This window comes from Catharus ustulatus, chromosome 7 (genome assembly GCF_009819885.2).
Source record: "Catharus ustulatus isolate bCatUst1 chromosome 7, bCatUst1.pri.v2, whole genome shotgun sequence".
Lineage (NCBI taxonomy): Eukaryota > Metazoa > Chordata > Aves > Passeriformes > Turdidae > Catharus > Catharus ustulatus.
This window is the reverse complement of record NC_046227.1, coordinates 15,732,889-15,754,377: the sequence shown is the minus strand read 5'-3', so window position 1 is coordinate 15,754,377 and position 21,489 is coordinate 15,732,889. Positions and strand designations below refer to the sequence as shown.

At 37.9% G+C, this 21,489-nt stretch overlaps 1 protein-coding gene across 7 annotated transcripts in view; it reads left to right on the top strand.

Moving 5' to 3' along the window:
* OSBPL6 (oxysterol binding protein like 6) overlaps window positions 1–21,489 on the top strand; it is a 100,204-nt gene that overhangs the window by 22,273 nt on the left and 56,442 nt on the right. For 6 of the 7 annotated variants that reach the window (XM_033064140.1, XM_033064145.1, XM_033064146.1 and 3 more), the window contains exon 2: window positions 21,232–21,469. In XM_033064140.1, the coding sequence (XP_032920031.1) occupies window positions 21,368–21,469 (102 nt within the window). In that variant the 5' untranslated portion in view covers window positions 21,232–21,367. Of the gene's footprint in view, window positions 1–15,716; window positions 15,736–21,231; window positions 21,470–21,489 lie in introns of those variants that run through there. The other variant, XM_033064141.1, reaches the window with a different exon arrangement.

The window sequence follows — 21,489 nt, the reverse complement described above, 5'->3', positions numbered from 1 at the left end:
ATTAATCTGAACTTCTGTGATGAGAGTTGTCATGTGTAGAAACAATATTATATATTAATTGTCTGGTGATGCTTGTAGTGCTGACATTTCTGGTGGTGCTGGTTTATTCCTGGAGAGCAGCCTTGTTTCTGTAGCTCCCTGCATATTGCAACTTTCATTTGTATTTCAGAAGGACAGTGTGTCCCAATACTGGTGTTGTTTTTCCCTTTTCCTGAAGTTTTGTCAACACCTCAGTTTTAAATAATTTAAATCATCATTTAAATTATAGTTTAAATCATCTCAATCACAATGCATTTTTTCATATTGCAGAATTAAAATCTGTATATTAGAGCTAAAGTATTTCTGTAATAGGCTTTTGTGGCTTTTCAGCCCAACAGATGGGCAAATAGTCAAAGTCTAAAGCATTCCAGGATAAATATTTCAAATTAGAATAGTTAGTTTCACTGTGACTAAAACTCCTAATTTTTCTGTGTGCCTGTAGATTTTAGGACATTGCAGAACATCCCTGGTATCTGCAGAGTGGAGCACAGGCAGTGAGTCATAAACGCGCTTCTATCTTAACGGTCTTCGGGAGGGAGGACAATGCAAGTGTGGTGTTCTTGAGTCCTGGCTTCTTTCCAGGGGCTTTGAGGCAAAGCAGAGTGGCAGCAGTCACAGTGGCTTTGGTGTTGGGGAAGATTTTACTGATTGCATGAGTCACACCTGCGCCTTTTTTGGTATGGCAGACCACTAACAGTTAGTGAAGAGTGGGATTTGGGTGCTGCCAGTTCGAGGTTCATGTGTGACCCAGGGGGCTCTGACTGTTCCCAAGGTTTGAATTGCTGCTCTTGGATTTGGCATGGGTGTGCCTGCTTTTCTAGATAGGAAATTACTAAGATTCCTTTTGGAAATGAAATTATGACTTCTGGGTTTATGCTGATATGGAAACATGCTAAACCAAACAAAGATAGGAAGTTTTGAAAAACATCCCACATTCCTCTAATTTCTGCCTCTTATTTATCTTTTCTTTCCAAGCATAATTAAAAAAATATTATAAGTGCTTTTAAAATGTTTTTTCCTGGCATGATATTGTATCATTTTTCCAAATGCTAGATAAGGGCTGTTTGGATATTTGCAGATTCACAAGTCACTACCCTTATTATACTGAAAAATGGCTCAAAGACAGCTAGTTCAACCTTCCTACAGGATTAACATACCATTAACTAGATACAGACCTGTAGGGACACTACCGCAAAATGTAGATGTTGTTCCTGTCCTGGTTTTTAGATGTAGAATGTCACTTTGGTTTTACATCTTAATGTGTTCCCATGCTTAGTAATCGACAGAGAGAAATGTAATTGCAATTTTTGTTTCTCTTGGAGCAGTAGTTAGTATCTTGGGGTGAGGGTTTGGTGGTGGCTTTTTCTTTTTAGGGGAGCTGTGAGTTAATTACTCAGTTGCAGTGAACTGTATGAAGAGGATGAGTATGGACCTGATGACAAATTCCTCTGTTCTTCTCTTTCTTTTGAGCTCCCCAGTTTCACTAAACCTATTCTACTGGAAGTGGTCCTTGCACTTTATAATTTCCAAGCGAAAAAAGGGGAATTAGTCTCCCTGATGGTCAGTGACAGGCATTTCACCACTTCTCTCATCAGGATGTTCAAGCAGGTCCGTGTGATGGCTAAATAGAGATGTGCTGTACAATGTACATAGCAGTTAGATCAAGGAGAGAACTGAGCTGACAGTTGTGGATTACTTAGAAAAATCTATTTATAGCTTCTTCATAGTAAAGAATAATTTGCAAATATTGTTATTTATCGTGTATTGCATTCAGGACAGCATGAGGAATCGGAGCTTTTATGACAGTTCTTTTTGTCTTGCATTATTTTCAGCTTCAAAATTGTAGAGGTACAGTAACTGATCCTATACTGGAGCTTCTTTTTGTGGCAGACTTTCACATAACATTAGTTGAGGTGACATTTTCCTTTTGATTTGTAAGTAGAAATCTTATTCCAATGTTGTGTAACGAAAAGTAGGAGTATTTTAGCTGATGGTGTGAACCTAGAACCTTCAGTGTCTGCAGTTTGGTTTTTACCCCTTATTTTATGCAGTAGAGTCACGATTAGAGGTTTTAAAGGCAACAGTAATAACTTCTGTCTCTCTGGAAGAGATAATATGTTTATATTTGGAAGATTCTTCAAGAAACTTGGTATCCCAAGTCTTTGGCTCTATTCCATTTGGTTGAATGTACCATTATTGGAATTGTTCATCATAATTTAGGTGATGAGTAATTTCTGATTAGACAAGGAGCAAAGAATCAATCTATAAAGAAACCCAAGATTTGAAATGAGAATGACACTCACAACAGAATAAAATAAGGAAATGCTGGAAACCTGGATATGAAATTCTGTAGCATCTCCATTTAATATACTTTTATTTGTCTAGTGAATGAAGAAATAAAGAAAACCCTTGCAAAATTTATCTCCAATTAATGAAAGCTACTGTTAATATGGTAATGGAATTAATGCTTTAATAAACTATTCTTAAACTAGTTGTCCTCATATAACCAAGTGGTTCACTTAATGAAGTACAATATATGATAGGCTTTTTTGAACTAGATTCTTTGGATAGTTGATTTTAGTTTACTTCCCTTGGGATAGTGAGGTGATGGTTGCCACACAAATCTGTAAAAGTCATGGTAGGAGAAGAAGAAGAAGAAGAAGGCAGCAGAAATGAAGTGACAGCCCTTTTGCTCAGATGCTCAGACCATACAAATGTGAAGCCCTTAAGGTTTCTTTGATGTAAAAGTCACAGAAAAAAGGCTTTATTGCTTGTCCTTATTGCTTATATGCTTGGCCTTATTGCTCCTCCTGTTGTGAGGTTTTACAGAGCAGCTCATCAACATCAGTGTCATCATCCTTTTTGTGCAAGGTAGAGCTACATTCTACATTCCCTGTTACTGACCTTGCCAGCAGTCACAAGCCATTTAAAATCAGTGATTTTTTTCTTTGAAAAGTGACTTACTGGAGTCCCAGTTTGGTGAAGCTCTCACAGCAACAGGAGATGGAAGAGGAGAAAGAAAGATATTTGCGATGCACAAATGTATGTAGTTTCCTGAAGGACTTGAGAAAAAATTGCAGATATTTTGATAAAATGAAACAATATTAGACTTCCACATATATACTGGGTACTTGCTTCTGCTTAATGTTTTAAAGTCAAGGGAGATCGCTGAATAATTGCTATATACACACAGAAAAATGAAAACTGGGAATATTTTACTTGATGTTTCTCTCACTTACGTGCTTTCTTATGCATCTTCCCCATTTAGAGGACAGGCTGATTAATAATTTTATTTATCTGAATCAAATTGCAAACAAAATGTGTAAATAGTTTATAACACATCCTTCTCTTACTGTCTTCTGTGCTATATTGTGCTGCAATTGTGAATATTGCAGTCCTAATCTTACATTAAAGTTACTGGATAATCCTTTTATTGGATTTTTGTCTTCCTTCCAGCTGAAGACATCATTACCTCATCTTAGAAGGACCAAAAAAAAAGAACCATCAAGCATTCTATCTAGGAGCTTTTATTTTTATTTGCTGCTGCTTTGTTTTTGCTGTTTCCCGCTCAATGTAGGAAGGAGATGATTGTGATAGAAGTAGCATCTCAAGAACATGATCTGTCCTGTCGGCACTACATTCAATTTTGCTGTACTAAAACTAGAGGAGTGCTCAACACAATGTTGATCCTATGGGTATTTCTGGTTTTGATCATAAATTGCCTTTCCTCAAGTGTTTACCATCCTTCATAATGTTGGATTCAAATTTCTGTATATGTTGGAAAGCTTTCTCTCCCAAAATGTTGATGACCACTGAAAACCTACCTCAGATTCCTTTTCCTGCAGCAGTTCATTACCATGCAGATGCTCTTGCTTTGCCAATTCTTTGTACTTTTAAGTTCTCTTTGTCTAATGGGTGTGATTAAAGAAGGTGACACCATTAGCAGGTAAAAGGAATATTGCTGTGGTCCCTGTGACATCCTTAGCCTTTGGGGTTTTTGGCATGTGGGTTAACACAGTGCATGGCAAATATTCTGGTGTTGGCACTTGGCTATCACAGGTAACCGCTGCAGACTGAAATATCTTGTTTAAGCAAAAACCAACAACATATGATTACTTTGTTAATTAATATAAAAGCTCTTTAGTTTTCTATGACTTCTGTTTTAGATTCATTATGACAAGTTAGAAATCATCGTTATAAATAATGAAGCAGGATTTTTATTTAAACCTCTGCATGAAAAGATGGTCTGGAAAAGCAGGCTTATCCTCTATAAATATAGGCTTGGGAGTTAGCTCCTGCTGTGCTGTTCTCTGGAGGCAGAACTCGACTTAACACCTTGTGCCACAAACAGCATTTTAAATAGGGCAGCATTTTATTGTGGAGTGTGAGAATAAACAAGTTTTTTGCAGATCACATTGACAAACACAATCTGTTAATGGTTTGCTTGTGTAAAGAACAACATTTAAAAAGCAGGCAAAAATAGTGCTAAAAAGACCTAAATAGGCCACAGCAAGGTCGTATCCAGCTATAATTTACCAAACACTAACAAAATCCTGTTCACTTCAGCACTGCCTTGTGGAGAACTGTTGTACATTATGTTTTTACATCTCTGTGCTGCAGCAGGCAGACTTTATGAACAGTCAATTATCACTATCATCTCTACTCTTTGGAATGTATTATGTCAGGGAAATTCCCATCGGAAATTTGATACTGTTGTTCTAGAAAATGTGCAGATGTGAGGGAATCCATATATATTTAATATTCCACAAGTCGTCTCCCTGCTTCTTCAAAGTGGAACTCTCAATTTGCAGATACCATTTTTGAGGTAGAAGGTTCCTACAAAGGCCTTTCCAGTCAAGGATAAATAATCTCAGAGATGTTTGGAGTTATTGATCAGTTTTATTTTGGAATGTACTAGCTGCACAGATTTTTCATCTTTAATTAATCATACTTAAGAGATTTTTTTTCCCCACTGAGGCCTGTGATATATATTAATGTAACTACTGAATTATTAGTAATAGCTACTGTAATAGTAGCACAACACCTGTATCTATGTTGGTTTAGTTGTTGTGTGTGTAGCTTTTCAGTGCAAACTAGATAGGTAGTGGAGAATAAATGGAGCAGCTGTACCAGGCAGTATTCCAGAAAGAAAGGGATGAATGTGGGGTGCAACGCTCCTGTACTATCAGCTGTGAAACTTTAGGGGAAGATTGAGGCAGAGGTACCAGAGGAAAAGTGAGATATGTGCAGTGCAGAGCCTCTATGTGAGCTTGCTAGTGGGATTTTATTGCAGCAGTGGAAGCACAAATACTGGTGACTTACGTCATTTTGAAACCAGGTTTGTGTGAGTACTGGGCAAGCAGGAAGACATTATTTTATTGACATATTTTCAGCAGTTGCTGTACAATAATAGAAAGTTATGTGATTCGGTTTGGTTTGCTTGTTTTGGGTTTTTTTTTCCATTTCTCTGTTAACACAAACTCAAAATGCTTCACATTGTTTCTAGGAAGCCACTGCCTTACACAGTCCCATTAATACCTTCAGATTGTAAAAGCTTCTGATGGACTGCTGTGAACTTGAGTACTGTTACAATCACATTCTATCAGATTTTTTTTGGTTGTTTTTTAAGACAGAATGCTGCAACCTGCCTGACTCTGTGCTGGGAGCGCTTGGCGCTTACACAGCCATGTCTCTGGATGTTGTTGTACAAACTATCCTATGTGTACAGCACAGCAAACATTTAATCTCAATGGTCTGAGACAGCTGGTGCATGCTAATTCAATTATTTTCTTTGGTGCTTTATCCCCTACTTAAAAATTGTATACCTCTGAAATACTTCTCAGTGTATCTTTTCAGTACAAACCCATCTCAAAAGAAGCAACCATCCTCCTCTTGCGCAGGCTGCCCCAAATGTCAGGAATTGCTAAGGAAAATTGAAATACTGCAGAGTCATACTGACTTCATTGCATTTGCAGTTACAGTTTGTTTGCAGTTGCTCACTGTTCTAAGTGCTGAAGTCTGATTTATAGTTATTTGCTTACTGAATTTAGATTGGACAGAATTAGGATTTAGTATTACTGGTCTGTTCAGGGGATGAATATTTCATACCTCCTTATAACTTCCATGATAGTGTGCAGAAAATAGAGGTGCAGCATGGCCATGTGAGGCAGGGATACCGTAAGCAAGTGAGGATGTGACAGTCCCTGCTGGCATCTGAGACTGGTACTTAATCCTCCAGTCCCTCTGGGATTTGGAAACTCTGAGTGCAGTGGACTCTGAGTCTCTGCTTTCCTAGGTGGAAAACAATTGTGCTTTGGTTAAATTTAATTGAGTTAAAAGTACACAGGAATCATTTTGCTGTTATGATTTCTATTTCAGATATGATAAAATGATGCAGTAATTAACAGATTGATACAAAATTGTTCTATGGGCTATATGTAGCAGAAGAATATCTGGAAATTTACACATAGAGGTGAAACAATCCCAACACTTCTGCCATATCTGGGACTGATGGTGTCAGCCAGAACCTGAGGAGAGGGGAAGCCCCCTCTGTTCAGGGCAGTGTGGTTGTTTGAGGAAACCATTTTCACTGAAATGTTGATTTTCTTGTGTGGTCTTCTGGATAGTTCCCATACAGAGGAGAAGACAAACAAGACAAAAAAATAAATAAATATTTAATTTCAACTTTTGGCTTTGATGACGCATTCCAAGAATTGCAAAGTATTTTTGTGTTTTTAGGCTTTTGTTTTTTCTTCTGTAAGAAGTGTGTACATAAAAATTACTTTATGAAAAATTATCCATAATCCATATTGCAAGTCACAATTTCTATAATTTATAATATATAACTAACTATCCACTGCTATTACCATTTTGTTGATTAGGAGATGATAATACTTCCATTGCAACAGTCCCAGAAAAGCATACTTTGAATAACTGCGGTACCAGAAGGCAAAACCAGTTGCAGCTTCTTTTTTTTTTTTTTTTTTTTTTTTTTTTCCCTTCAGACTTATTCCTGCACTGTTCCTCTTTCCATGAGCTGAAAAGGCAATAGATTTAGGTCACCTGCATTGTAGTTTAGTTACTCTTGGCCAATCTCATGTTAGCTCACCTGCTGGAAAGATTACATTTTCTGAGTCAGTAAAAACCCCATGGAGTCCATTGATTTATTTGTGACATTTTAGACCTCCCCATTCATATGAACATCAGCTGCCTTCTAAAACAGGAAGCACCGAACAGTGGAACAGCCAAGACTTTCTGTTCTGTCATTGATGTTCATGAGCATCAGAGGACAAGATGTTATTTTAGATGACCTGAGGTTTCTGGTTATTTTTAATTTATACAGACCTTAAGTCTAAATTCATCCATGATTGATCTTACTTTTAACTGAATGTATTAGAGAAACCTTTATGAATTAAGCAAGGTCACTGTTCATGGGAAGCCATCAGCGGTACTTGTGCTCCAGCCTGTCCAGCGTGGCAATGCTCTGGCCTGCAGATGAGCCCTCTTTCATCAGTCCTGTTAACACCATCAGTTTTCTGCACCAGAGTAGCAGTTCTGTCGACTACCAGACTTTACATCCCTCTCTTGCTATGCCCTGAGTGCAGCTGAGTCACTGCCTTTGGCCAGGTGCTGGGTTTGCCTCTTGGCTGTTCCTGCAGCTGCAGCGTTTGCTGCTGGCGGTGACGTTAATGCACATCAACCAGCAAAGTGCTGAGTCCTGCTTTCACCACTGAGCCTCCCTTCTGGCTTGCAGCTGACCAACTCTGGCCACTTGTGCTTGCTCAGGAAGCGAGGGAAGCAATTATTTTTATTTTGCCCAGTACTATTCATTTGCTTTCTCTCTCACCTTAAAATAAATGTTGGTTTTTCGCCCTCTAGGTTCTGTGACGTGTGTGAGAGCTTGCTGCAGATTTTGCACTTAACCTACCTCACTGATACTCGGAGAAGCTCTTCAAAGGGCACCTTTCTAATGATATTCACTACTATAAGTGTAAAATATTAAATTCTGACATTCACAGATAGAAGAACAATTCACTATTTCATGTGTGGTAACATTTAAAAAATGTTTTAAATTCACCCTCTATAATCAGAAGACTTAAAAAAATTTTTCATTCATACCAATGTAGGTAGAATGAAAAATATGTGTCTGGTAAATATGACATGATTTGAAAAGTTCTTATACTGGGTTAATGAACCGATAAATCAAAGTTTCAAACATTTGGAGCTGAGTACAACATATTGTATGTGAGTGGTGTTTTAAATGCCCTAGAGAGAGAAAGACCAGTTTATTGCAAAGTGGCAGGGTGCAGCCATTTGGTCTTTAGATGCTAATTTTAGGTTCTCTTTGTTTATTCTTTTTTTTTTATGACTAGAATCTGCAGTCATGGTCTCTCCCATGAAAAGCAGGTTTCTTCAAATACAGAATAGGTTTAAAATATTTTCTAAAGAAATTTTTGCTGTGAGCTGAGCTTCTAGACTATACTCTCTGACATAAAAAAGTGGGACATCTATAGAGCTTGGTTTAGAAATGGAAAGATAAATTCAAAAGATCACGATTGTGTGCAATTTATGAGAGGACATGAACAAAGAAAGAGGAAAGGGGACCTGACACGGTCATGAAGTATAAAGGAGTAACTGGGTCGGTAGGGAGGTAGTCTGTGCCTCATGAGTGCAGGAAGAGGGAGAGGAAGAATGAAAAATACTGGAGTGGGGGCAGAGATGTTGATCTTTGATGGGGATGGGTTTGCAGCACACAGTAGTTGTGAGAATCTGGGGTGATGCAAAATAACAGAGGGGGGGAAATGAATTTGTAGTAAAAAGATGTTCATAATATATAACAGCATGCGAAGGATTTGTGTTTCTACTGCTCTGTTATCCCTACCAATCTTTTGTGCTGGTTATCACAGATTATTTATATGGCACTTGGGAGATGGAAAGGTTCTTCAGCACCTAATATCTCACAAGCACCTATCAAGGCTGGCAGGTGTGAAGGTTGATCATTAGCACAGTGTAGTCCTCTAGCCTGTGTAAAATTAGCCTGTTTCTCAGTTGATGGACTGAGCTTTACGCACCCCGTTTCAGAGTGCCATCTCTGAATCTCTGGAGTAGCTCCATCTGAGTGTCTCAGTGTTATTCTTGGCTGCTGTTGTACATATTGTGATTTGTTGTGTGTCAGGTAGAGGAACACTAACTCCATATCTTGCAAGTGATGCTAATCCTGCAGGTCATGCAATAATGATCATCACTTACTGAAGTTTGAAAAGCAAGTTATTTTCAGACAGGTGAAACAGGGTTTTCAGCTGGGCATTACTAACCCTGATGCTTTCTATAAAGGCACCAAAATGTGTGTGTCCTGCCCCAAATTATGGGGAAGTGTAAGTAGAGTAATGCTCTAAGAGAAATAGTAGTGTTTGGTGTCAGGAGGGAAGGATGGCTGGCTGCCAGTTGGCATGTTTGCTAATTTATGGATGTGTAACTGTTAATTGTGGCCAAAGATTTTTGTACTTTTTGTCCAATATCCTGTTGAAGCACACCATGTTTTCTACCGTGTCCAATATGATTAATCATCATGTTGATGTCTAGATTGTATAAACAAGAACTGCTCTGGGAACTACAGGGAGGTACCATTGGTCTCAAGCAAGCTTTCAGCCCTCCTCTCAATTTACTAAATACAAAGTTTTCTGCACATCTGACTAGAAAACGTTTGTCAATTTTTCAGTTGTGCCAATTCTTCTCTAAAAGTCATCAGGCTTATTAAATATCTTTTAGAAACCTGAGAAAACTGAAATTAGGTGACTAAAGTGTTGTAAAAGCACTGTATTTGTGCTCTAGCAAATTTTGCATTTGTAGAGAGCTCTCCTGCTTAGTAGGCAAAAGTTTAACAAAGGCTCTTGGCTAAGACTTGAATTTAGACATATATAAAGGAGAAATAATTTGCACATTCTTAACAAGGCAGGAAAATTAATTTTTGCAAGAACTTTTTTGGATTTGTGGTCAGTTTGCAGCACTGAAAGCTTTTGCATTGGAGCTAGATGATTTGCTATGTTAAATGGTTTATTTCAAACAGGAGCTAAGCTGGAAAATTCTTTTGGTCTTTTTATGGTTATCACTCCAGTATTCTATTCTGGTTTTATAATTTGTGTATGTATAAAAATCAATACATATTAGCAGTCATTTTCTGTCTTTAATATGTTTGGGAAATCAGTGACTGATGGAAAATATGCAGCTTTTCAATGATGAGAATATTCTAGAACTACTCAGATATTTCCTTCTGTGCTAGGTGCCTTAGGGCATTGCAGTCCTCATATTAGATCATGCTTTGTGCACAGGCAAAGGCACTTCAGTGTGGTGTAATTTCAGCTGAAATTATTAGCAGTGTTAGAAGTAGAGAGTTTCTTGTATGACAAACAAATGTTACTTTTGAGTACACTATGGTTTTGGTCAGTGAAGCTGAATGTTGATTCATTACTATTCCAAAGGTAGGAAGAATCAAGCATATGTAGCAATTGATGTGTGCTGGACCTAGTATGAGGAAAGGAAATATGTGTTTCCCTCATGCAAGAGAGTCAAGAGATCACCAGCTGGGCATTAGCACAAAAGGGATTTTTTTTGGTGTTGTGGGGATTTTTTTGTCACTGGTTCCCTCTGTCAGGAAACTACTTTTGAGCAACTGCTTTTTTATGTTCAGTTTCATTTCAGTCAACATGTCTTAGATTTTGCAGGAACTCCATCTCAGGCTCTTTTCAGCCATGTCTGTGATTCCTAATGTGATTGTCAAGTGCTCAAGACATTTTTGGTATTTTTTGTTGCCATGAGAAATAATTGTCCATTTTTCTTTTCTGTCTTTCTAATGCAAAGATCTCTGAGGTGCAGAGAAATTTGTGTAGTAAGGAGATAAAAAGAATTGCTTTATGGTGTGCTCCTGCTCTTACATGGAAAGTTAGGTTTTAAACATATGTGTCAGTAGGAAAAACAAATTTTAACAATGATCAGAATCTATCTTTCTCTACGCTTGAGGGACATTTAACATTTTTCCATACAAAAGATCAGACTTAATAAATGCCTAGTGACAGATGAAGATAAAATTGGAAAACCTTAAGTGCGAAGATAATTGGGCTGCAGCAGAGGTAGAATTAAGAAAAAAAAATTATTTCTTTTATTTTGTCTCTCTTTTTGTTGCTTCGTTTTTTCTTAGTTGATTGGTTTCAGTTGTGGAAAGGGAGAGGCTGCATTACATTCTAACCTGAACTCTTGCCATGGAATGGGTCATTAGGCTGCCCAGAATGAATTTCTTCTTCCCAATCAGCAGTGATGACTGAGCTTTGGAACGTATTAAAAAAAAAAAAAAAAAAAAAAGCCAAGACCTTGAAAATTCCAGTCTGAATCTGAAAATGTCTTCTCATACATCTACACAAATACCCATTGTAATCCTCGGTGTATTTTATCAATATTAATTATCTTCACCATTATAAATCTGTGCTTTCTTTCTAACCTGCATATATTTATCTCCCTTTTTTCCTGCTTAGATTTCGTTATACCTTGGAGAGGAATTCTAACAATAAATTCCTTCCCCCCACAAAGTGGGCTATAGATTGTCATCCAGTGACACTTCAATCTTCTATTTGACAGACTAAATAGATTGACCTCAATAAATCTTTTATTAGTAGTGATGTTTTTCAATCTTGTGGTCATGCTTATGATTCTCTCTTGAACCCATTTGTGAATGTCTTTGAAATGCTGACAGCAGAACTGGACACAGTGATTTAGCAGCAGTCACAGAGGCAATGCAGCCTCCCTATTCCTTCTCAATATTTCCCAGACTACCTATAAGCCATTAAATATATCATCCTGTGCAGCTGTGATCTCCTGATTATTTGTCAAGCTAATTACTTCTAGGAATAAAATTGCATTCTGATTTTTGATCCTGGATGTGACCTTCCATGTAACACCTCAAAAACCTTGGTTGGTGGAGCTCTGACTAATCTGCTGGGTTTGTGTCTCCTCCCTCTGTTCTTCATGACCTGATCAAAGTCCATCAATTCTAGCCTTTTATTCATTCCCATAAATACATTGTGTTTATACTGAGACAGCACTGGGGTTTTTTTACATCCTTCCTACAAGCATTTGATGATAAAGTTCAAAATCAGTAAAATATGCAGCTCTTAATTTACTGCGAACTAAAATTTTATTTGGTAGTTTTGAAACATATAGCAAAAATTGTGGTAGTGGAAATAAAGCATGCAGAGAAATAAGAGAACTTAAATGAAGGACAATACAATGCAGCCAAACAACATGGATTTCAAGGGTCATAAGAAACTTTTAGGCTCTTGTGCTCTGAAGGATTAGTACAATTTTGGTGAAAATATTTTATAGCTCTTTTGAAAGAGAAATTATGTCGTTTCTTTGCTTTAGATTGCTGTAGGGTTGAGATTTTATTAAAAAGCTACTGAAGTGTTGAGGGTTCTAATCTATTTTTCTCTTGTCCGAGTTGCTGAGTGGTAAAGAAAAAAAATAATAAGTGAAATAAGGATATAAAGGGTTTCTGATTTTTATTTTTTAAGAGCTTGCTGAAAATTGTGAGGGTTTCTCCAATGGAAAAAAAGCAGGGTGATATAAAAACGTTTTATTCTTTAAGGCATTTCCTGAGTTTTGATTAAAATTTTTGGCTTTTTTTTTTTTCTTTTTTTTTTTTTTTTTAATTGAAAAATGTAATTATCTGAAAAATTCTGTATGGAAACGAGAAATTCCCCATTAATATTTTCGATTTAAGAAAATGGATATCATAGCATGTACTGCATTTTTTTTTTTTTTTTTTAATATGTCCTAGGTTTAGGTTAGTCTAGAAAGGATGATAACGTCCACCAGCTAGTTTTTCCTGTTTAATGTTTTACTGGCATATATTGCAATTGCACATTAGTGTTTGTATGCTTGTGAATCTGTGTAGCACTGAACCCTCTGCTCTCAGCAGCCTGTTACAAATGCACGAGCCAGAGGCTGATAATGCTGACTGTGCCATGCAGAACATTTCCGTGCTGAACAGATCAATAGTGCTCTGTTACTGTGATAGCCTGAGGAACACAGAGCAGCAAAGGGTTCCTAATGGAAATCCTGGGATCACATCAGCTGTTGAGGCAGTCCTCAGAGGCTGCAAATGGGTTGAAGGTTTGTTTTGAAATTGTCATCTGAACTGGAGGTTTGAACACTGGGGCTCCACTAATTGCCACGAATGCTTGAGGGCCTCTGGAAGGGCAGGAAACCCTGCTTAATCGTGTAGGCAAGCAGAAAATAGAAGAGACAGATGTGCTGTCCTCTTCTTGGCTGAATCTGATTATCTGTTTTTTGATCTCATCCATCTATTTGATGAAGTGTATTTTACAGAGATGCATGTCTATGCAAGTAATTTTCTTAATATTATTTTGAGTCTTTATATTATTGAGACATGCTTGGACTAGCCACTCAGGGAAAAAAAATTGTAACTCAGAGTTAAAGAAATCATACCAAGTGTTGGGACACAAAACATTCTGTTAAGGATGACATGAAATAAGAGTTTCTGGATGTTTGCTGGTGTAGCAGACTCCTGTGGAATATGCTCTGTATGATGTATGATTACATACAGAACTAGACCTTAAAAGCTAAAAACCTACAAGATTTTCTCACCTGCCCGCTGTCCCCCTCAAAAAACAAATGAACCAAAACACTCCAAAACCACCCCTTAACCTGAGCACCAAAACAAAGCCTAAGGACTTTAAAAACCACTGCATTTAATAAACTTGGTTGCTCTTTTGGGAAACATCATGTTAATTTATTTTAATTTCCTTGATAATTCTTCCAACAAATGCTTGTCATGGGAGGTTGTGAAATATAAGGCAGTAAAACATGACATCTATGAAAAACATTTTTTATTCATTACTTTCACTGTATTACTGAATATCAATCAGTCAAGGAGAAGTGGTATCCTAATTAATAATAGTGACACTTTGGCTTTGTTCTTACTGGCATAAACATTGTTTTAGCCAATTAACTATTTAATCTTGAAAGAGTTTGCAGGAAACTGCATGTGTAAAAATAGGTAAATGCTGCTCTTGCCTGTCGCTATATGAAATAAGACATGAAAACCCTTGGGGTTTTTATCAGCTGAGTTTAGTGGTTGCATTGCTACTGTGTATGTCTCGTTATGTATTTAGCTAAATTAGCAAACAGAGTAATCAACGAGGTGAAGGAGATGAGTGCCTGCATGTGACCTCACAGGAAGCCTTGTAAGCAAACAGGAGCAGAAAGGCTGAGGTGTGCCTTGATCACCCTGCAGCAGAGGCTGCTGATCACCACTCAGGCAGATCACCAGCACTGCTGCTGACCATTTGGTCTCCACAATTTGTCATTTCCAGGACACAGAATCGTTACATTTGGAAAAGCCCTGTAAGATCATAGAACGAAAGCACAAGTCAATACTGCCATGTCACCACTAAACCGTGTCGCCAAGTACTGCAGCCACATGTCTTCTGAACACCTTCAGGGATGGTGACCCCACTGCTGCCCTGCACAGCCTCAATGTCCTTTTGTTCAGAGACCCAGAACTGGGCGCAGGATTCGAGGTGTGGCCTTAGCAGTGCTGAGAACAGGGGGACAATCTGTGCCCTGGTCCTGCTGGCCACTCTACCGCTGATCCAGCCCAGGATGCCTTTGGCCTTCTTGGCCACCTGGGCACGCACTGGCTCATGTTCTGCTGCCTCTTGACCAGCACCCCCAGGTCCTTTTCCGCTGGGCTTTCCAGACTCTTATTTCCAAGCATGTAGCATTGCATGGGGTTAAAGGACATGATGTTAAAGATATTTTCCGACCTGAATGATTCAATGATCTTGGAAACTGCAAACTGTGCTAAGTGCAGCAGTCTGGTTTGTATCAGAGCTCATTTCCAGGGGTAGTGCTGCATGTGCCTTATTTCCTAGCTACAGGCAGGATCTGAAGCCTCTTGAATATGGGGTAGAGAATGATTTATGGCACTATGTAGGCACTGTATGCATTGCTGTATGTAATATCAGATTGAGACTTTGCATATGCCAAAGTTGTTATGAGTGCCTGAGAATAGACATGTACATTTATTATCCAAACCTTCAGTACACATTTCTTAAGAATACCTGAAAAGAGCAATGGTAATACAGTCATATGAATTCTAATATCTTCTACCTTAAAAATAATTTTGTGCTATCAGGATTTCCCATTTTTACTGTAGTACCTGATTTATTCCTACTTATAAATATTGGACTTCAAAATAAATCATGAGTGGCTCCCTTAGATCAAGTGTTGTTTTGCTATCTTTTAATCAGTGATTTAAAATTCACTGCTCAGAGGTCTGCAAATAAAACTTAAAATGAATTGATGAAAACCTTTTCTTGAGAAGTTAATACTTTGCTAAAGTGATGTGGCTGATTCTCAAATAGTGTCTGTAAGTGGATTGTCATTGAAAAAGAAAACCAACAAACTTCTCACTTCCCACTAGTGGTCTATTAAATCACCACATTGTTGCTACTGCATTGAGAAGTTTTATTTCCATTGTATTTTTCTTTGCAACATTCAGGTACTGTAACAAAAGCGTGGCTGTGATTTCCCTGCATGGAAGGTCAGCAGTGAAGAGGGACAGAGGCAGCTGCATGTTGCCCATTGTATGAGAACAAAGGTTGGCCTTCAGTGAGTGCTCAGGTATCAGATGCACCACAGCAAACCTCTTCCTTCCCAAGTGAAAAGCAGCTCCCAGTCAGTTTGAATGTTTTCCTTTAATGAATGCCAGTGACAGTTGCACACTTTTGTTTCATTTGTGTCTAAAGATTCATCTCTGTGCTTTAAATTGTCTTCTCAAATGACTCCAATACCACAAGAGATATTAAACACTGAGGTATTCTGGGCACTCTTGCAGAAAAGACTCAATCAGAGTGAGAAGCAACATAACATTAATCACAGAAGTCTGTTATTTGAGTCCCGACTTCATTTTGAGTCACTGATTGAAAACTTTATCTTTTATATGACATAAATTTATTCATAACTCTGGATCTATACAATTTACATAACTGTACTTTTTCATCATTTCTGCTAATAGGTTTTTCACAAACCCCACTGCAGTTGGTGCAGTTGCCCAGGCTTGTTAGAACATTTTTAGATTATGAGACAGGACAGAGATTTCCTATTTGGTGTCAGTGGACTTGCCATCCATCAATGGCTTGTAAAGCATGATAGCTAAATAGTCCTGCCTTTAATTTGCTTGTATTCAATTCCATATGCTGCTTCTCTGCTCTGTGTCACCCAATTATTTTGTGTAGTTTATACAGTTTGTGTTTCCAGGTTTTTGCCCAGTTTACTCCCTGCTGCAATGTCTCATGTGATTAAAATTTTTTTTTCTCCCCAGTAAAAATAGCTTTTTTCCATTTCATTACTCATCTCCTTTTTCTTTCTTTCTTCCTTTCTTTTTTTTTTAATTTTAGCAAGTAGCTAAAAGATACTCAATTTTAAAATGAAATTTCAAATAATAACAATCTGTGCAACCTCAGACACAATGTGGTTCATTCATAGAAGAAAATGAAGAGCAATGAATTTTTATATGGAGATTCAGTGTCTCCTTCAGTATTTTGGCATTACAGAGCAGTTCAATATACAAAATTCCAGGAAATGCCTTTAAAAAATGTAAATCAAGTATTGCAACCCGAGATAAAAGGTGATGAGAAATTGCTAAATAGTTTCCAACTCTTCCTTGTCTTTCAAGCTATTTAGTATAATAGTAATGTAAAAACAATCACACTCCACAACTCAGTAGTGGATTGGTCATTTATTTTAATGCATTTGAAATAATTTTGTTTCATATGATAGACGGCAGGACTTCTGGGTCAGCAAAATATCTCTAGTAAAAATTAGTGGTTTCTGATATGAAAAATAAAGTGTCATTTTCCTTTGTTTATTTAGACAGAAAAAGACAGTAACCCTTTGAGGACAGAAAAGAAACGAAGAATGAAATTTTTTTGAGATCTGTTTAATGCTTGTTTTAAGACACCAGAGGGTGGGGGGGGAAACCACACCACTAATGGGCTAAGAATAAATGAGATAAAAACAACTATAATAATATAGGAAAAAAAATATTCAAATCTGAGTTGAAGTAGAGAAAGGATGAAGAATGGAGAATCTGTAGCTTTTTGCCTCCCAGGCCCAGACAAGTTGTAACAATTGAGATCCATCACAAAAACATTGAGAAAACCATACCTTGACTTCAATTCTAGCTTCAAAAATAAATATAGTAGGGATGAATTGCAAGAAGATGGTGGAATAACTCTTAGTGATAGAAGAGGTATTCAATTCCAGCTATTTAAGAAAGTATAAATTATTTCTTAACTGTACAATAAAGAATTTTTAGTATTGTAAATAATTTCTTTTTGTCATTTTTGCTTCGTAATTTGGCATTCCTTTATCAAAAGAATTAGGTATAGGTGTTTGTCCCATCTGAAGGCTGTTAAAATCATGGCACAGGATATTTTTCCTTATGCATCAGAGTTGAGAAGGTGTCACTGCATGTTTTGCTCATGAGACTTGCTCTCTCCATGACTTTGGGCATATTGCTTTTCTCTGTACATCACTTTACATAAAAAATAAGTAAATAACTTAAACGACAATGTATTGCAGAACCAGTAGGTAATTGTCATGTTTTAAATCCAAAATAATTGAGATTCCAACAAAATGACAAAAGGACAAAACTCCCAGCCAGGCTTCTGGTACTTCTGAATGGCCAAAATCTCTCTGCAGTGTCTGCTTTTTGCATCGTAGGCTGTCTGTCTCATCTTGTGTGCCAGAAGCAATGAATGAACCCCCTGCCTTGGGAACTCATGGCAAAACAACTTTAAAGCAGGCCAGTGCCCTGTCACATTAGCTGGGCTGAATCCACTTATGGTCCTGAACTGACAGGTGGCTTTGAGCAGTTCTTGGGGGATTAAATTGGTGTGTGCGAAATGCAGACTACAAGCTGATATTGCTTGGAAATGCAGCAATTAATAACTAACAGCCAATGCTGTTACCCTTGCTTATGTCATTATTTTTTTTCTGATTGATTTTCGATGAAATGGATTAAAATACTTCCAGGTAGAAGATATATTTGCTGTGAAGTAAAGGGATAATAAAATTTATGCTTATAATTGTTAAGAAACAGTTTCAGAACAAATGCATAATTACCAGGAGGTCATCCCCACTCACCCCAAACCCATCATCATAGTTTTTGAATGTGTTTTTAGATTTTCTGTTATTCTCTAGAAACATACTACCATGGCATATGACTTACTTCTGTTCCCAGTGAAATCAATAGCAAAATTGCCAGTGACTGATGGAAAAAGCTGTGAAAAATGTTTCGAAAGCATCGTTTTCATTTTGGTAAATTCAATTTGTTGGCCAAAAATTAGATTTCTAATTGTTTACTTCAATCATAGTTACAGAGAGACTGGTGTCTCTTTATGTCAGTTCCACTAGATTTATTCCTCCTAACATGCTGCAAAAAAGATCTATTGCTCAAATTTTAAGCCAAAATTGGAAGATAGACTCTTAGCAATATAGAAAGGATCCAAATTCAATGTTCAAGAACAATAAGAAAGAGCCCTGTGCTAACTCTTGCTAATTTGCATACTATTATTTCTTTTCCTGTGCTTACAAGACATGTTTTTGCAAATACTCCAGTTGTCTTTTTTTAACTTTTAACCCTGAACTGCACTGTTTCTTAATCAGAAATTTCTATGCACAAGTAATAGTGGTTGAAGCTATTTTTGCTGTGAAATAGGGCAGGAAGAAATGTTTTCTTCTTTAATGTGATTGGGGGTGGTTTAGTGTTTTTTGGTGTTTTTTTTGTTGAAGTCACAAGTCAGTGCGATTTGAACAAGTTGCTGGTTAGGTTCAGTTCTTAGTGCTTGGAGAGTGCAACAGAAACATTGTGGAGCTTGGCTCAGATGTAAGCCACTACTTGTATTTGATACCTTTCAAAAGAAAGAGTCCATACTTGACAGAATCCCAGACTTGGCAGCTATTTACAGAACTGTCTTCCTTGTGTAGTGCTTGTTAGCATTGTGGTTCTTACAAAAGCATCTCCTGCTTCCTGAGAGCCTTCAGAGCACGCCTGAAGGGCCAGACCAATGTCCTTCTGTGCTATTACTAAATATAAATTTTTCCACTTGAGTCAACTGAGTGAAGATCAGATGTTTTAAAAAGGGTTTGATTTTCATTTGGCCAAAGGCTACTCTGCTAAAAAAAAAATCTGTGACCTCATAGCTGAAAGTGACTGCAGATTTCCTATTAAATAACTCTAGTGTTCTTCACAGCTCTGTGAACTAGGATTATATTTTTGTTCTGATTTTTGTAATTTGAATTTTGATTTAAATGAAAATTGCATAGACCTTGAGATATCCCTGTTGGTATCCCTCTTTGACTAAAATTTCCCTGATGCATTTGTAGGATATGAAAAAGCTGTTAAACTAGATCAGCAGTCCCCTGGTATGGTAGGATAGAAGGAAAAACCTTTCTTTGGGTTCATCTTCATTAGGTTTTCTCTCTGAACTTCTGGAACAGATGTGCTGTGCAGCTTGTTTCTTTCTTCCTGCAACCTCTTGTCTTGTAGCTAGCTGGCTTTGGCAGCTCCTGCATGACCCATCTTGGGCTTCTTCTAGCAGGAACTTGTCATCCTGAAAAGAATACAGATTTTGCCAAGATGTTCAGGGAATGTGGCAGATTGTGCTGTTGGAACAGACACACCCTCCCACTCATGTCACTGAGATGCTGTGTGGACTCTGGATAATATGTGGGATTTGTAATTCTTTGCAGACTCCTTGATGGAGATTGAAGCTCATTCATAAGATACAGATGATACTCATAATTGCAGAATTACTGGTGACTAATCAACTGAAGTCATTCCACTCTCCCTTAGCACAGCAAGCAGAAAAAGTGTCTGCTTGGAGTCATCACAGATCTCAGCTCCAGCAGGAGTGTGTTTCTTAGGGTACAGTATTCAGAAGCTGGTGGTATAAGGTAAATAATTATTTAGCTGCCTCTGTGTGGGTATCTGGGCTCAGGATGGTATTCTTGCATGGATATCTCTTTTGTCTGGAGAAACTAGAGCTCTCTCTTTAATATGGCATCATTTCTTGAGTGTGCAGTCATGTCTGTGTGTTAATGTATTTTTGTCCTGATCTGATTTAACATGGTGCAGGACAGCACTTTTCTCACACCCATCTGCAGCTAGCTGTGCTGTGCTGACCCTTGGTGTGCTGTCAGCACAGTGAATGTGGAAGGGCACTATTTCAAAATTAGGAGGGCAGTGGAGAAGATATGTCATCTGCCTGAAGCTAACATCTCATTCAGGGAACAATTTTATCCAAGGTTAATGGAAGATCAGGCACTGTATCAGTCAGCTGAAGCAAGATCATGGTGATCTCGTAAATGTGGGGAAGTATAGCTCCATTCCTGAGCTACCATGATGTACTTGCAGCATTTTGATAGGGTTTGACAGATAGTATTTGACTATTTATTGACACAAATATCCTCTGTGATGTTCTAAGTGTCTGCTTTTCTGTTTGTGGGCGGAAATTAGAGGTTTGGGTGGAGAGAAGTGAGAGAAATTTTCTGCTATATGTAAATCATGATGTACCCATCAGTGTCTGAGTAAACAGTGAAGGGAACGCCCCCTGCACAGGGCTGGGTGAGTCCTGGCCAGCAGCCAAATGAACCCCCAGCCCCACACTCCTCTGCCTTAGTAGAGCCTTTGATCCTGCAGGTGAGGGCACCAGCTTTGAGAGAGGGACCTGCTTTTTAAAATACTTGCAGAGTTCTTAATCTAACTGCAGGATTCTTACGGGTTCTGATTATAATGAGGTGTTCATTGGTATTTGTGCTCTAAGGGAAGTCCTGAGGAGTTACTTGATAATGTCATGACATTATGCAGGATAATGCCCCGTTATTAAGGGTTTGTAAATTGTGCCTGAGAATTACTGTAAATTACTTAAGCCTTTTTAGAATAATACCGTTCATCTTCGGTGAGAAGGCAGAACAATGCATTTGTGCTGGGTAGTTGTTGGGAAAGGGAACAAAAGACTGGGAGATGTGTTGGATTAAATAGTCAATCAATTTCTTTGCTGCAGAGCTTTGGAGTGAGGGTATGTTCATTCTCTCACATTGTTCTTTATTAAGGTGCAGTTTGGCCAAGACCGACTTCCTCTTTGGCCATCCATAAACCGTGAATCAGAAGGATGCAGAAGACTCTCCCCTGCCTTTTTGTCCATGAGTGATAAGAGCACAAGATCATTAATACAAGTTTGCTGCAAAGATGAGTTCAGAGGAGAAGAGTATATCTCCAGCTCACAAAATATCCACTCCATCACATAGAAGTGCCTCCTCTTCGTCATCGTCTCAGAGAGACAGGAGGCAGGTAAGGAAATACTCTCATTG